Source organism: Lycium barbarum, chromosome 10 (assembly GCF_019175385.1).
Source record: "Lycium barbarum isolate Lr01 chromosome 10, ASM1917538v2, whole genome shotgun sequence".
NCBI classification, from domain to species: domain Eukaryota; kingdom Viridiplantae; phylum Streptophyta; class Magnoliopsida; order Solanales; family Solanaceae; genus Lycium; species Lycium barbarum.
The window spans coordinates 16,780,616-16,796,608 of NC_083346.1; the positions used below are offsets into that span (position 1 = coordinate 16,780,616).

At 34.0% G+C, this 15,993-nt stretch overlaps 1 protein-coding gene across 1 annotated transcript; it reads right to left on the bottom strand.

The window, feature by feature from the left end:
- Positions 1-14,943: 14,943 nt before the first annotated feature.
- Positions 14,944-15,993, bottom strand: LOC132613970 (fasciclin-like arabinogalactan protein 19). Its single transcript, XM_060328292.1, has one exon. It carries the CDS (start codon positions 15,936-15,938, stop codon positions 15,210-15,212), a length of 729 nt encoding a protein of 242 aa, XP_060184275.1. The 5' UTR covers positions 15,939-15,993; the 3' UTR covers positions 14,944-15,209.

Below are 15,993 nucleotides of genomic sequence, written 5' to 3' on the forward strand. Positions count from 1 at the left end.
TCCCTCTAAGTTTGGCAAAATTTAGTAGTATTGATGCTAATCTTGTGTTCCCCCCCCCCCCCCCCCCCCCCCAAAATCACATACTATGTATAAATAATTTATTAAGAATTCAATAATTGTTCTTTTTCTAAAATCTAAAACTCATAAACTCAAAATTCTAGTTCCTCTTCTGGCAACATATCCAAGTAGGCGCACCCTTTTATGGCTTATGATTTTCATTTTCCCCTTTGGATTGATTTGAGAAAAAATGCTAGTGGAAAGTGTTAATATGATTATTGGAATTTTACCTTACACATGTAGACTTATGATCTGCGCCCTCTTCCTCTTTCTAGTTTCTTTCAGTTTCAGCTTTCCTTTAAATTTTGTTTTGACGAAGGCTATAATTAACAAATCTTCGATTAGTAACTTAATCCGATCGCTGTCTAATTCTTAGAACCCTATTATAAGTCCATGTGTGGTCCCAAGTAACAAAATTTAGAAGATAAACAAAGTTGTTATACACTATTCTTAAAATATAATATTCTTAGATAAGAAATTAACCTATTTTATGTTTCCTACAAGATCTAGAATTACCCAAGAAGTTAACATATGTGCTAAAAGCTAGTATAATATTTCTTAGTAAAGTAAGTTTTCCACGTAGAAATTAGACGATTTTCACTTCTGAAGACTATAAAAGGTAGAAATTGGTACGTGCTTTTTTAGTGGATAATCAAATTGGTAGAATGTCTCTAACTCGCTTGTGACTGAGGTGTAATTATCACCATAAACAAGATGATAAAATGCCTGAATTGTGTGTCTTGTTTGTTTGTCTTTTTCCTTTTTCTATTTGTCTCAGTGATGTTTTATACTATATTGTGATAAATTGTTAAAAGTTAAAAAGGTTATAATGTCTTTACGTCAAAGAAACTTGAATTGGAGTTATGAATCAACCAAAGATCCTCCATTTTTTTTTCCAATTCCAAGTCATGATCTTATTGTCATTTGAGTTTGCAAGGTACATTGAAGAAGGAGGGTATATCCTATCCTTCTTATGTAGATGAACTAACAGAGAGCTGGCACATACAACAACTAGCTACTGTATGTGCCCTACCAAAAAAGCATCTGAGGAATAGTAATAAGGTTGAACAGTCATGGAGGATCATACACCATGTTACTTGGACTTCTCTTCTTGACTCGGAATGTTGGTAATTGCCATCGATCAACATTTAGTAAACCTTTGGCTTTTTTAGGAAGTATGTCAAAGTTAGTGATAGTATATAAATCTTCCAGTTGGTGGCTGATGGATGCCATAAAGTCTGCAACTTGATTTGCTTCTCTGAAGCAGTGTCTTATGATATATGATTCCCTTATCTTCCACTAGAGATTTGATTTCTAGTATGGTACAACAACATATATGATATATTGGTGGATCAAACTAGATAAGTATTTAGTGTTTGGGATGAATCGCCAAGTGCTAGGAGCAAGTTCGAAAATTTATTACTATCCATTTCACTCAATCTGTATGGTCTAATGTTGAGAAGACAAAACAAAAAGGAAATATATAGAAAACCTATATCATGATGTTGATCCAAATAGGACCTCCCAACATAGATAATAGCTTAGCAAAATTTACCAAAGAAATGAGGGTGGACTATCTTTTAATTACTTCATTTCAAGTATCCGTCTTTTTTCAATTATTCACAAAAAAAAAAAAAAAAGTGTCACCCTGTGTGTGTTTAGTTTCCAAGTAATTAAGCTCATACATTGTACTGGGTGTCCGTCTTAAACATTTGATATACTGATAAGTCTAACTTGATTATACGCCATAAGGGATGAACCACGACATTACATGTTATTATTTGATCAAATAGCACTAATAATCGTAATTAAATCAACCATACCATCCTAATGCCATAATTAATTAGTTAACCGAGAAGTACATCTGTCAATAGTAGTGGAGTAGTTATTAATCAAAATTAGTAAAACCCTTCAGATGCCAACGTCAATATTTGGACTAGTAATCCTCCTATATTTTTTATATCCTTCCTATACGTTATAATGCACGAACCACGATATATTATTATTTGATCAAATAGCCGTTATTACTACTTGTAATCAAATCAAGCACGTAGCCTAATGCCATATAGAGTTTACTGAGAAGTACATCTTCAATAGTAGTAGTGGAGTAGTTATTTAATCAAGATACATAAACCCCTTCAGACGCCAACGTTTAATAATTGGACCAGTATATATTCATCCTTTCCTTTCATTTCATTAAACATTAACCAATAATTACTCCATATCGGTTATACAAAAAACTTCTGTATTTATTTTCCCACATTTATTTCATAACTCTTCACCTTCCTGTCATAATTAAATCCGTATATAGCTTCGTTCATATATATAATCCCACACGTCCTCAATAGTTTCTCCTACACTCATCACACGAATTCCACTGCTCCATTGTATTGTTATTACATAGCTAATTGACAACATGAAGAGTAATCTCATGATCCTCAAAGTTGTGCTACTACTTACCCTAGTTTCATGGATTAATATTCTCCATGCTCGACCTTTAACCACACATAAATTTAGTACTACACTTTTGACACGTTTAAAATTACAAGATGAAGAAGGATCAACGCCGTGTTGGGAATCATTGTTCGAGCTCCAAGCGTGCACGGGAGAAATCATGCTTTTCTTCATTAATGGTGAAACCTACCTAGGTCAAGATTGTTGTGGTGCCATAAGAACTATCGAACGCCAATGTTGGCCATCTATGCTTGGTTCTCTTGGATTCACATCTGAAGAAGGTGATATTCTACATGGATATTGTGATGCTAGTGAGTCTAGTTCAACCCCAGAGATACCATCATCTCCTAATTTGGCTCCATAAATAAGTAGATTAATTTTAGTGTTGCAAAAAAAAACAAAAATGGGTTTCTTATGTATCACGAGTATTATGGAAGAATATATAAAGCCTCGACATGCTTGATGCTTTGAGATAGTTATTCCACAACTTCTTTTTGATGTTGTCATGTTTTATAGTATATAACTTCTTTTTGGCCATGTTAATTATATAGTAGTAACTTTGTTTTACCAAAGCGCTAAAAACAAGATTTTCATGGCTCCCGTCATCAATAAGCAAGCCAACAGCGTTGCTTCATTGCAATTTTGGAACCAAAAATTCTCAAAAAAAGAGATAAATATAAATTTATGTAAGAATAATAGTTTGAAAAAGGTTCCTCGATCTTACCTAAGCAAGCAAATAGTAATACTATAGTAATGAGAGAGCCATACTTATATTACTTAGATGGTCAGCACACAACTTAGTGACCCAATTTTGGTTTAATCAAACTTTCTGTATAAACAAAACCAATATTAGTCATAACTCCATCAAAATCATCATCAGAATTCGAAGGCCATATTCGATTGCTTAATCCAAATGATCCATCAGATGTCCTATATACATCTCTTCCCGAATATTTCATGTCGCTAAGTAACACTTCACCATTTGAAAACCTATACAACAGTATAGGATTTTCCCCATTAATTGGTATACTAAACAATTTCGTCCACGACTCTTTGACGCCATAGTCTTTCATTAACCATAAATTAAAAGTTATACGGTCGTTAAGATAAACACAAAGCATTCCTCCCAACACTGATACAACCAGGTCACTCTTACTTAAAGGAGGCCACACTATTTCTGGCAACGGTATTTCTCATTCGAAATATTCAATGAAACCACAACTCTCCTTCCGGACCACCCGTACCAATGAAATGCTCCATGTACAAATGCCAAACATTCCCTTTCAAATATCATATTATCATGCATCCTATCTGAGGTTTCATGAATTTTTTTCCAGGAACCACTTTTCAGAGCAAGAATTTCATCAACTTGTTCATCGATGTCAATCTTAACGAGTTTATAGTCATCACTAATAGAGTCATATCCCAATCCGTAAGCACATCCCTCTTTTGGACATTCTAAATGGGGAAGTATTATTGATTCTCTTGTGGAAGGGTTCCATAGCAAAAATATGATAGCTTCCATAGGTTTACTCGGCCAAATCCCGATGAAAAACAACCCATCACAAGAACAGTAGACTTTATAAAGCAATTGTTTAGGGCTTAAGGGCCATTCAAGTCTCTGTATATCCTTAACAATTTGAACCGAGGATAAAAAAGAACAATGGAAGTAAAAACTACTATTATTGATTGATTGTCCAATAAGCAGTTTTTGGGAATTCTCGTTCTTGGCATGAAAATTGAGATGCTTTGCCTTAAAGTAAGGTTCAGAGATTAATGTATTCCAAAATTCAGAAACACACTTGAAACGAAGAAGAGACTTCACGGGTAGCCTAACGAGGATGTCCATAATTATTCCCTCTCCGATAATGTGAGTTCTCATTCTCATATAGCCTGCTAGCTAATACTTAGTGGCTTCCCACGTTGAATAAGACGTTACTTTCTTTTTATTTAAGAAGAAAAGCTAAGACAATTAGAGAACAAAAGAGGTTCCCAATGAACTGACTGCTATTAATTATGCATCGAAGTGATTCTATTTATGTGTAACTTTGTCAAAGAAGAATCTAAATTCCTTGTAGAAATAAAGTTTGATTCCTAAGACGATTCGGATTACTATTTACTTCTTTGCTTTGTCACCGTAAAAGGATTATTCCGTTATAGTTTATCTATTTGTCAATGACAATTAAGTCCTAAATTAAGGACTCGTTTGGCCACGAGAATTATTCACTTTTTCTCCGAATTTTTTTTTCACTTTATTTGAAAATCAGTGTTTGGCTATAAAAATTTCAATACAACTCGAAGTTGTATCTGAAATTTGGAAGACACCTATAACCTAAAAATTTAAGGGGGTTAAGTGGAATTTACTCTTTACAATATATTGCACGAAGAACTAACATATTCCTCGCAATAACACCAAAGGGCAAAGACATAATTTTCAAAAATGTCACTTACTGGATGAGTCCCTTCCTCTTCCCCTAATTAAACCCCTATAAAATCCCAAGTTAACTACCAACTTTTCTCATCTTTTCCTTCTCAAGAAAATACACACATATATAGATCCATCCCCCCCTTTCAACCATGGCTTTGAAATGTTGCACTTTCTTCTTAATCATGTTAACTTGCTCAATAATCACAAATTTGAGCAATGTTCATTTATCAAGAGAAACACCTATACTGCCAAGACTTGATGAAGCAAATCAAGGAAGTATATTAGTGTTGGAATGCACTTGAGGAGATAAAATCATGCACAATTGAGATAGTTGCTTACTTCACAATTGGGACAATTGATATTGATTTGCCTTGTTGCCAAGCCATTCTGTAATCACACATCATTGTTGGCTTAGCTAGTATGCTTATTACACTTGGTTTCACTCCAGAAGAAACAAATATAGATTGAGAGTTTATAGTAGTACGTGCTGCTACTTCTGGGGCTACTCATAATATTTCATCTAATTCTGGTCCTGCTCCTTCTCCATTGGTGCTGCCTAGTTTGGATATAATAAATTAGGGAGTCTCAAAGGCCTTGTTCTACTTAATACTATTATGATTCGAATGCCACTGAGTTTAATGTAGTTTTAGCTTTTTAAGTACCTTTTGAGTGTGTTAGTATGTTTGGGAGAACATTGTATTTTTCATAGCTCCAATCTTATATACGGTTGTTAATTTGTGGAGATCGATATGGTGTCTGCTGGTTTTTCTCAATACATTTGGTTTATTATCTCGGTTATGAAAAGATACTAACTTATAAAATTTAAGACGTCGTGCCTCGTGGTTTTCTAATTATTAGTTCTCTTCAAATTTATCATGTTTCAACTGACTGTGCAGTAAAATTTAATTCAATTTGACATGATATAAAAAGCTATTTGTATTCTTATACTATTAGATTCCATTTGTACACACACACATATATATATATATATATATATATATATATATTACATGTAATTCATTCAGAAATGACCTTACAGTATATACATTTTATATTGTTGATGTATAAAAGTTAAACTTGATAGGTTATATCACCTTATGATCGATCCTATGGATTATAACGAAAAGGAATCTTTTGAATAATTGAGAAAAAATGCTAGCGGAGAGTACTATATATTGTTGCAATTTTACCTTATGTTACAGAAAGGATTGTGAGTCATGTGAATTTTACATCATGGTACCTTAAGAAAACTATGTAGAGAAGTTTACGCATAAAGACTTATTATCTATACCTTCGTTCCTTCGTTGTTAAATTTTTGGAACCCTATAATAAGTCCATGTTTAAGTCACAAGTAACGATATACTACGATAACAAAGTTGTTACACACTTTTCTTAATGTACTACAAAATTATTCGCAGATAACAAACGGAAATTGATGCCTACTAGCCATTGAATGTTTCTTATAACATCTCAAGTTACCCAAGAATTCAACATATGTTGCTAGACTAGAAGGTAAGTATTATTTTTTAATCAATAAAATGTTTTCATATAGAAGTCGAAATTTGGCCTTTTATTTTATTGATAAACAAAATGATAGAATGTCGTTCCCAATTTGCTTGGGAATAATGAAGCATAGTTATATGTATTATTCTAAGCAAAATGATGATAAAATGCTTGAGTTTAGAGTCTTGTTAGTTTTGTCTTTTCCCTTTTTGCTATTTTTTTAATGATGTTAGATTGTGATAAATTATACTCTATGTTACAAATTACAAAACGGGTGAAAATCATTTACACCCCTCAACTAGCTTTTAAAAATCAAACTCCCCCCTCACCTTTGAACAATGGACATTCTCCCCACTTTATCCTAATTGACTTTTTAAATGCCTATTTTATCCTTACATTATCAACTCTTGTTTTTTTTTTTTTAACTTCTTTATAATCATGATATTTTTTTTTTTAATTCATGTAACAAATTTCTTATAAAAAATAAATCTTATCTTCTAGGCGAAGGAAAAAGTGAGAAATAATAATTGATTATATAAGTTAATGATGTTCTATAATAATATAAATTAACAGAATAAACAAAAAATTAATTTTATTAAAAATAATCAAAACTTTAATATTTATTTATACAAGTGAAAAATTACATGATATAATAACTTTATACATGTAATGCAAAAGAAATTAAAAAATAGAGGCAAATTTTTAAAATGGTTTATTTATACTGTAAATGAATTTTATTATAATTAAGAAATATTCCATAAGTGAGGAAATATTCCATTAGTGACAACTCCTTGTTTATTTATATAAACAATAGATAATAACAGAGAAGTGAAACTTAAATATATACACATGCATGTACATACATATATACATAGTTACTGCATATAATATTGAAATAACAGTCATAAAAAATAGCATTAGATTTTGTCACAAATTCATAAAGTATTATTCTACTTATAAGGTTAATGAACTTAAGTAAGAATCTATAAATATCTAGATTAAAAAGATAAATATTATATATAATATAAAAATGTATTACATAAATGGAGGATTGAAAAAAGCAAGGGTGAAATAGTATTGGATAAAGAGGGGAGAATGTCTATTGTTCAAAGTTGAGGGAGGAGCTTGATTTTTAAAGCAAAGTTGAGAGGTGAAAATGTTACACCTCGAAAATTCTCGCGTCGTTTGCATTGTGAGTAAACTAATGTAAGCTCGGAGAGGTCATGGAACCCTTATAAGGTTAAGGAATACTCTTAACAAGTGTTAAGCAAGTGTCTAAAGGTTCCGGGATCAAGCAAATCGAAGAAATAATTGTCGAAAATTTGGAAAAATTTGGTAGAATTTTGGACATAAATTTTGGGTCAACTTTAGAGAGGTATATCTCCTAGAATACTAGGAGTTACGGAATCCATAACCTATGTAAACTGAAGTTCAGCGAGTCTTCTTTCCAATGAAACAAATCATTCGTCTATATCACATCGGAAGAGAAAGTTATGGGCAGAGGCTCTTCGCGAACGCGAGCCAAAGACCTCGCGAACGCGAAGGCCAAATTTGGAGTCAGTTCCATCGATTTTCAAGGGGTATAAATACCCCCATCAACCCTATTTTTCATCATTCAACACCCTCATGAGATCTAGAAACCTCCTAACACATCCCCTAAGCACTTATAGCCCTATTGATCAAGAATTCAATAAGATTACGCTAAACTAGTTCGTGAAAAGCGATTGTTCTTGCTTCTACGTGATGTTGTGGTGAGTTTGGTCTTGAAGCAAGTTGTGTGAGTTGAAGTTCCTCAAGTACAAGGTATGTTTTTCATCTTTTCTCTTATGTTAAGTTGGTTTGAAGGTTTAGCAAGTCTTAGAATTGAAAATAGTTATGGAGAAAAGGTCATAAAGGGTTGGGTTGTAGTTGTTGAGTTCATGGACTGTTTTGAGCATGTTGTGGCTGTGTTGTTGAGACAATTCTCATGTATATGGATAATATCTAATGTTGTTGATGTTGATGAGACTATACTCCTTAATTTGGAAGAAAGGAAGTGTATATAGTTATTGTATATTGGTAAAGTTTGGGTTGTTTGGTGTATATTCTTTGTATGGGCAATGAAAGGAGTATTTAAGGAATTTTGCAAACTTGCTATTGTTATTGTGGGTTGTTGTATAGGTTGAGGTGATTGGAGAGTAAGGGGAAATGTTGCCCAAATTTCCTTAGCTTACTTAATAGCTTGGTTTGACCTCATAAGCATTTCACCGAATCAACCTTGGTGCGAATTATCTTGAATGTAGATTTGCAAATTCAGAAGGATGAGCGTTAAGTAGTTAAGGAGACGACAAGGTATGTTAAGGCTAGCCCATTCTTTTTTAAGGCATGATTCCTTTGTAGTGAACCTACACGATATCCATAATATTCTTACTCCTAAAAAAATGCTAGAAATTCATGATTCTCAAGGTTCTTATGATATTACTGATAAGTGTTCTCCATGATGATGATTCCATTTCTAGAGATACCAAAGCTTATAGTTTTTGATGTCATTATGATATTATTGAGCTTGTTTCATGATTATTAATTTTATTCATTGTTGTTGATCTCACCTTATGGTAATTGTTCTTTCAAGATCAGACGTAGCGATGATGATGATTCCATAATGATAATCAGAGGTTACCGACCTTACGTCACTCCGATAAACTTATAGCTTTTATTTGGGCTCTCATGTATATATATGTATATATATATGTATATATATATATATATATATATATATATATATATGTATATATATATATATATATATATATATATATATATATATATATATATATATATATATATATATATATATATATATGTATGCATTTTCTCTCACCGCGCCACGCTATAGTCGGTCAGGCAAGCACGTAGATGTGAACACCACAACAGTGGGCAATTTATTATGTTACCCCGGACGCGGGATGATGATGATGATAACACCGAGCCTTAATGCCCGGCCAGGATACTATATATATAACACCGGGCCTTAATGGTCGGGCAGGATACTATATATATAACACCGAGCCCAAAATGGCTGGGCAGGATACTATATATGTGTATGTATGATTTTTTTTCCCCAAAGCTAAGCATGCATGACATCCGCCTTAATAAGGCATTCAGAGGCACAAGTTGATCTCTTTTATATTATGTTATCTTCATACTTTCATTATGTTGTTACTCATTACATCCTCAGTACATTATTCGTACTGACGTTCTTTTTGCTGCGTATGCCCGCAGGTAGACAGGGAGACGGAGCAGACCCCTAGGCTGCTTCATCAACGATATTACAGGAGCGCTCCATTTGTTCTGGAGCTACAGTTCAGCTGGTATTTTTCTTTTGTATATATATATGGACATGGCGGGGTCCTGTCCCGTCCTTATTATGTGATTCACTCCAGTAGAGGCTCGTAGACAGATATGTACGATTAGAGGTTCTATGATCATCCTAGTCTATACTTTGTTGTATCATCATATTTTGATAGCCTTGCCGGCTTGTGTACTTGAGATCAGTTTGATGATGTTTATACATATACAGTTTTGGGCTTGTATCCCTTGCAGATTATGACATTTATGAGTTAGCTTTATGGCCCACTCAGATATGATTATGAGATGTACGTCTTGAGGTGCTCGGTAAATTAGCTCCGGGTGCTCGTCATAGCCCTCCGGTTGGGTCGCGACAGAAAATGATTTTTAAAGCAAAGTTGGGGAGTGAAAATGATTTTCACCCATTACCAAACAAAACAAAAAGAAAAAAAAAAGGAAAAGAATAGGGTGACAGGTTAATGATGTGGGTCTTTCCAAGCAATTAAGCTCATTAATTGTATCGGGTAGGGGTGTACAAAGCAAACCCACAAATCGCATCAAACAGATAATCCGAACCAAACCGAGAAAAAAACCCGACTAATGGTTTGGTTTGGTTTTAAAAAGAAAAACCTGAATACTAATGGTTTGGTTTGGTTTTAACTAAAAAAAGTCAAATCGAATCAAACTAACCGACATTACATTTATAAAATTTCAAACATATTTTATACATAAAGATATTTATTTATAATGTAATTTATAAATGTTTCTTTAACTTTTTCATAGTTTTTTGTCTTTTAACAAATTATTTCAAGTTTGAAATTAGAATTTTGAATGGTCCAATAGGTTTTATAGCCCAATGATATTAGTAACTCAAATAAAACTCAACAAAAATCAAATCAATACTAATGCTAACAAAAGTAATTCATATCTAACACTGGAATGACAATAATGTTGATATCTATTCTTTAGTTTTATATTAGTTTAGAAAGTGAAAATACATAACTTAATTTTATTTTTTTCTTTAATATCTAGTCATGTAATTAATACTTATTAGCCGTACTTATTTTAGCTACTTAGCATTTTTAGATTATAATCATTTTCTACATGCCTTATGAATTAGCCGTATTTATTGTAGCATGACTTAGTATTTTAAGATTATGATCATTTTATTTTATGCACTTTCATTAACTTTTTTCGTTGAATATTTTAGTACAATGTCATCTCTCATCTCACGTTTTGTGTTATTTTCTTAATAAATATCTTAATTAGATAGTCGTATCTCAGTAGGACTAAAGAAATATTTGAAGTACAAGTTATATGTTTTGTATGAAGACTTTACCCGAAAAAATCCGAAAAACTCGAGCAACCCGAAAAAATCCGAGATTGAAAAACCCGACTTTTGTTGGTTTGGTTTGGTCTTTCAAAAAACCGAACCAACCCGATCCATGTACACCCCTAGTACCTGGTGTCGTCTTTTTTTTTTTTTTTTTTTTTGTATGACTTTACTATATTAATACATAGACGGTCTCAAACAACTAAAAAAATGCAACAACATCGATTCCAATCCAACTAGTATAACAAGATATCAAATTTACTCTCAAGCTTATGCATGGTTACTACCCAAGAATCTTACACTCTAAAAATCACATTAACCTATTCATTCAATTTTATTTAGTTTTACCAAAGTACAAACCATAACCAGATAGAGAAATAGCATAATCTACCAGAACAACTATAGAAAAGGTTTCCCAGAAGCTTGATTCCATGAGAAACTGATGAGAATCATTGTGCATGTTTTGAAAATCAGATAAAAAAGCAGAGAACATGTCAAAGATGGCATGAAGACGAACATAAAACTATCTTCTCGGTATTGTCTTAGGAAACTAAAAGTCACAAGAGAAACACAAAAGAAAAAACAAAACAGATAACACAAAAAGTAAAAGCTAAAATAAAAGAAACCCAAAGACTGAAATTTGAAAAGAACAAGCTTAACAAAAATGGAAGGGGAAGAAGAACCCACCGAGAGAAAGAGAGAGAGAGAGAGTGTGTGTGAGAAAAACGAGACAAACTTACAAAGAAGCCACTTTTCAGGTGGGTCGGCCTGTCATAACACAGGGAAGAGAGTAATTAGATACAGTAATTGATATGGGTTAGATCTGACCTCACTTTTGATTTTATTTACGAAATGCCCTTCGTCGCACCAGGCAACCTTCACTTATTAATAGTTTAAATAAATTAAATTATGTGATCGAACAGCCATTTCGACTAATGCTATTGGTTAACTGGGAATAAGTACATCTTCAATAGAGTAGTTACTACCAGAACTAATGAAAAACCCTTCAGATGCCATGGTTTAACAATCGGACCAGTGATCATATCCTATTTCTTTCATTTTCATTAAACATTAATCCATAATTGCCCCATATCGGTTATACAAAAACCCTTCATGTAGTTGTTTAATTTTCCACATTAATTTCATAACTCTTCACCTTCCTATCGTAAATCCCGTACAGCTTCTCCTTTAATATGTTCATATATATAATCCCATGCGTCCTCAATATTTTCTCGTACACTCACCACACGAATCCCACTACTTCCATAGTTCTCCCATAGCTAATTAACAACATGAACAAAGTTGTACTACTACTTATCCTAGTTTCATGGATTAATATTCTTCATGCTCTACCTTTAACCACACATAAATCTAATACTACACTTTTGACACGTTTAAAATTACAAGATGAAGGAGGGTCAACGCCGTGTTGGGAATCATTGTTTGAGCTCCAAGCATGCACGGGGGAGATCATGCTTTTCTTCATTAATGGTGAAACCTATCTCGGTCAAGATTGTTGTGGTGCCATAAGAACTATTGAACGCCAATGTTGGCCATCTATGCTTGGTTCCCTTGGGTTCACGTCTGAAGAAGGTGATATTCTACATGGATATTGTGAAGCTAGTGAGTCTAGTTCAACCCCAGAGATACCATCATCTCCTAATTTGGCTCCATAAGTAGATTAATTTTGGCGTTGCAAAAAAAAAAAAAAAAGTTTTTATGTATCACGAGTATTATGGAGGAATATATAAAAGCTATGACACGTTTGATGCTTGAGTTTATTCTATAATCTTTTTGATCTTGTCATCTTAGATAACTTTGTTTTACCAAAGCACGCTAATGGTAGTGTAGGACCATTTGTCCAATTTCCAAACTCTTATAGTTGTGTATGATTTAATTTTCCAACTCGTAAAAAAGTATGGTGGAAAGCTAAATTAAGTTTCAATAGATATTCTTTTAAAATAAGACCTCACATTAACAAGTTTTTAGTTTAGTAATGAAATGAACAAAATAGAATGAGATTAACCACGAAAGAAGTCATTTGACATAAATCAAAAGTTTTACTTTCTTCATTATTTTTGACGTTAACGAGAAGAAAAAGAATGTAGTAAAAATTCATTTGAAGGAGAACTAAAAATTATTGTTTCTTCAGAAAAATGACATTAGTGGAGTATTATTTTTCAGAATAGGATTTTTCTTCATTTTGTACAGAATATGACCAAAAAAAGTGAAAGAGTAATCTCTGATCTCCAACATGGGAATATACACAACAAATCCTTTTATTTTTATTTTCATTGATACTTATTACAATCAGAAATTCACGTTAATTCGAGATCGGAAAAGGGCCTAAAATACCCTCGAACTATTGAAAATGGAGCAAAAATACCCTCCATCCACCTTTCAGCCCCCAAATACCCTTACCATCCACCTATTGGGTCTAAAATACCCCTATTGCTAACAGAATATTCTGGTCAAACACGTGTCATTTTTTTATTGGTTGGATTATAAAATTAATTAAACTAATTGACCAGATAACCCAAGTGCCCCCCACCCCCTACCCCCCCGACCCCCCCCCCCCGGTGAATTTTTTTTTTTTTTTTGAAAAAAAAGTTGACATTTTTTTTGCACCCCACCCCGCACCCCTACCCCCCCCCCCCCCGACGCAAAAAAAAATTAATATTTTTGAAAAAAAAACGTTTTGACGTTTTTTTTGGGTTTTTTAGCTGGGAGGGGAGGGTGCGGGGTGGAAAAAAAGTCAACTTGTGACTTTTAGATTTTTGGGGGGTGGGGGGGTGCGGGGGAGGTGTAGGGTGCGGGGTGGGGTGCAAAAAAAATATTGTAGTCTACACTTGTGCCTTTTAGATTTTTGGTTGAAAATATACCATGTTTTTTAGGGTGAGATATTTTTTTTTTGGTAACTCAATTACATTAGACATTTTAATTTATCAAGACATTTCACAGTACTTGTGCTTTTTACTAGGAAGTTGAGAAGCGTAACAATATTTTTTTTGCACCCCACCCCGCACCCTACACCTCCCCCCCCCTCCCAACTGAAAAAAAAAGTTGACTTTTTTTTCCACCCCGCACCCTTCCCCTCCCCCACCCCCCAAACCCTGCACCCTACGCCCCCCTCCCCTCCCAGCTAAAAAAACCTATTTTTTTTCAAAAATATTAATTTTTTTTGCGTCGGGGGGGGGGGGGGGTAGGGGTGCGGGGTGGGGTGCAAAAAAAAAGTCAACTTTTTTTTCAAATTTTTTTTTTCACGGGGGGGGGGGGGGGGTCGGGTCGGGGGGTGGGGGCACTATCTGGTCAATATTGCAAAAGTTAATTAGTTTAATTAATTTTATAATCCAACCAATAGAAAAATGACACGTGTTTAATGAAAAGATTATGTTAGTGATAAGGGTATTTTAGACCCAATAGGTGGTGATAAGGGTATTTTAGACCCAATAGATAGATGATAAGGGTATTTGGGGGCTGAAAGGTGGATAGAGGGTATTTTTGCTCCATTTTCAATAGTTCGAGGGTATTTTAGGCCCTTTTCCGATTCGAGATATACAATTTTCACTATTTTCGATTTCTGTACAATATTTTCTCAAACAGACACTTTAGCCCCAGAAGAAAGCCGAGATTACAGTAATGCCACTAGAAATCATCTTCATTATTTTTGACGTTAATGGGAAGAAAAAGAATGTAGTAGTGAAACTTATCAAAAAAAATAACTTATACTTACTAGTTTTTTAATAAAATGTCCTAAAAGAACCAGATAATTTCTAATCTCCAAAATGGGAATTTAACAATTCCTTTCATTTTCATTTTTATTGATATTCACAATCAGAAATTCACGTTCGAGAAATACAATTTCACTATTTTCGATTTCTATACAAATCCTCCCAAAAAGACCCTTTTGCCCCCAGAAGAAAGCCAAGATTTGCAGTAATGACCCAAGAAATCAGACACTTTAGCCCCAGAAAAAAGCCAAGATTTACAGTAATGACCCTAAAATCAGCCACTTTTGCCCAAGAAAAAAGCCAAGATTTACAGTAATGACCCTAAAAATCAGACACTTTTACCCCAGAAAAAAATTCAAGATTTACAGTAATAACCCTAGAAATCATCTTCACCACTAACACCACCGTAATTACTGCGCTTAACACTGTAATTACTCTTCCAAACCCTTCGATACTGCAATTTCCTTTGTTTCCTGACAACTCTTGCAAACCCACCATTCTTCACTTTCTCATGAGCAAAAAACCCTTTTCCCATTTCACCAATTGTATCCTCATACATGTTAAACCCAGTCAAAAGTATCCCATCTAACCCATGCACTACAAATCTTGACCCGACATAAAGATCCGGATCCGAAACCCTAACCCCATCAACACTAACTACAAAACCCTCATCACTCTCACTCTTCCCAATCAAAATACTGTAATGTGGAAGAAGTGTTTCAAGATATGGCGAAGTAAGGTTGCTGAGGTCAGCAATGGTGAGGTGGCGTGAAGGGATGACGTGTGATTTTAAAGCTGCCACGTAAGCATCTGCATCTGTAGCCATATCGAGTGTATAGAGGAAATGATCTCTTGGTGCGAATATAGTGACGTGGCTGGTGAGGATTTGGAACTGGATATCTGACGTGGCCATTGCGTTGCTAAAGAGTGGGTAACCGTTGTATCTTAAGGCTCGAAGGAGAGTGTCAAGTTCGTGTGGGGTAATAGAGGGTATTATTGTGGAATTGACGGTGGTGTTGGTGGAGGGTATTTTGGTCTTTGTGGAATTGACGGCGGAGATGGCGGTGGTGATGACGAAGAGAGTAAGGAGCAGTGACTTAGCCATGAGAGAACGGTTTTTTTTCTTTTTTGGTTTTGGCTGTTTTCTTGCAAACTGTTGA

Excerpts from the sequence above, each read along its gene's own strand:
- LOC132613970 (XM_060328292.1), bottom strand. The coding sequence starts at position 15,938 with ATGGCTAAGTCACTGCTCCTTACTCTCTTCGTCATCACCACCGCCATC.